The 1,910-nt window shown below is 39.2% G+C and overlaps 1 protein-coding gene across 1 annotated transcript in view; it reads right to left on the bottom strand.

Moving 5' to 3' along the window:
• The window catches only part of LOC103523408 (serine/threonine-protein kinase Tao-like), a gene marked incomplete at its 3' end in the record, with an annotated part of 10,708 nt that extends 8,804 nt beyond the window's left edge, over positions 1-1,904 (bottom strand). Inside the window, exons 1-2 of the mRNA XM_026832965.1 lie at positions 1,890-1,904; positions 1,163-1,375 (exon numbers count right to left, since the gene is read on the bottom strand). Coding sequence (XP_026688766.1) covers positions 1,163-1,366 — 204 coding nt within the window. The remainder of the gene's footprint in view (positions 1-1,162; positions 1,376-1,889) is intronic.
• Between the last annotated feature and the right edge of the window lie 6 nt (positions 1,905-1,910).

The following is a 1,910-nucleotide window of genomic DNA, read 5'->3' as shown; positions in this document are numbered from 1 at the left end:
ATTTCGGTTGGGTTAAAATTTAATGATTCCTTTCATCTTTGGTTGTAAAGTTTGAGTGAAACTGATTCTTGTCACCATATTCATTATTATCTTGGAGCTTAGAGTTCTTAGAACAAATTGACATAGAATATTCAAGACTATAGAAAATCATGATTTAGGACCGAAGACGACACAAAACATTTTGTTTGGATAATTGCTTTCTTTCTTCTCATGCAATCCTTTTTTTTCTGTTTCAAAATGTTGTATTAAAATTAAAATGCATTAAAAAATAATTAATAAACTTTCCGTCACACAGTAATTCAGAAAATGAATTATGAATTTATTTGAGACTAGGAAGAAAAAAAAAAAAAAAAAAAAAAAAAAAAAAAAAAAAAAAAAAAAAAACAGTAAACAACAAAACATATCATAATAAATTGCTCAGGGGAATTTTCCTTCCTGTGATAGATAAAGAAGTTCACTACCCTTGCTCTAATGAGGAGCATTGCAAAGAGAACTCTTCATGGAGTTTTCGTAGAGTATCTCGTTTAATTTATTGGTATCAGTGACAACTATGTGGTACGCCACTGGCCGATATTATTATAAACTAATAAAAAACCAAAACCTACATACCTAGTTAAGTACAAAGCAGAAGCTGAGACAGACACAAGTAGAATTAATCAAGCACTCACTGCTGGTTACTGCTTGCCAACCTCGGTCGCAAATTCTTCCAGCACACAATACCGCCTACTTATCGTTCCTTACGCGCGCCTCAGAAAACTTTTGTGTTTGGTGAAGATTGGAACTTGGCTTTATGCTGATCATAAGTCACAGCGTAACAAACCTGTCTAGCGCCATTGTCCACGTGCCTCACTTAGTCTACTGTATCACTTGTGGTCACACGCCTGCATATATACCATCATTATGAATACACAATTTAGGCCCTGCCTCGGTGGCGTAGTGGTCAAGACGCTCGCCTGGTAATCAGGAGGGCGTGGGTTCGATCCCAGCCGAGGTATGGAATTTTATCCTCATTTATTTGAGAATTTGACCACATAATAATAGAGCTCTAAGGGTTAGGTGGTAGAGAACGCCTAAGGCGTTAACCTCGCCTAGTGGTTACCTTCCACTCAAGAGTCTATTATTATTATTATTATTAAAAGATACCCCAAGTAGATATACTCACGGATTGTTTCTGGAGCATCTCGGCAATACTCTGTTCATACTGATCCCCCAGGAGCGCCAGCTTGCGTCTCTGATCCTGCTTCAACTTCTTGATGACTGTCTTCTGGTCTTCCTTACTCGCCGTGGCCAACATTTGCGCCTTGAGTGCCTTGTACTGGCGAGTCTGTATCTTGCACGTCTCTCGAAATTGCTTCCGAATCAACATTTCCTTTTGCTGCGAAACAGAAGAGAGAAACAATTAATCCCTGACTCGAGTGCCTTGTACTGGCGAGTCTGTATCTTGCACGTCTCTCGGAACTGCTTCCGAATCAACATCTCCTTTTGCTGCGAAACAGAAGAGAGAGAAATGAAACTCTGACTGTAACTGAATAAGCAGGATCACAAACCTAGTTTAAGTTTTGTTTTTTTAATCTTAGATTCTTGGATTAAAACTTGAACCACCATTTGGCCAATCTGATAGCTTAATCTAAAATTAAAACTTAATCAAGGTTTATATATTCTATTTGTAGTCCTTGCCATCAGCAGATTATATGCTGGTGTTATGTTAACACGGGGTTTCGATCTGCCGTTAACCCAGCAACCGAATGGGACCTATGAACAGCTGAGTGCAGCCAACGGCGAAACTACGTTTAATGCACACCAGTTTTCCATAGATTATTGAAGTTAAGCAGCCTTGAGCGTGGTTAGTATGCGGATGGGTGACCACTGACCATCCGGACCATGCTTACCTTCAAGCTCTTGGGTTGCTG

This window comes from Diaphorina citri, unplaced genomic scaffold (assembly GCF_000475195.1).
Source record: "Diaphorina citri unplaced genomic scaffold, Diaci psyllid genome assembly version 1.1 scaffold22132, whole genome shotgun sequence".
Classification (NCBI taxonomy): domain Eukaryota; kingdom Metazoa; phylum Arthropoda; class Insecta; order Hemiptera; family Psyllidae; genus Diaphorina; species Diaphorina citri.
The sequence above is the reverse complement of the archived record's forward strand: the minus strand, read 5'-3'. Positions and strand labels throughout refer to the sequence as shown.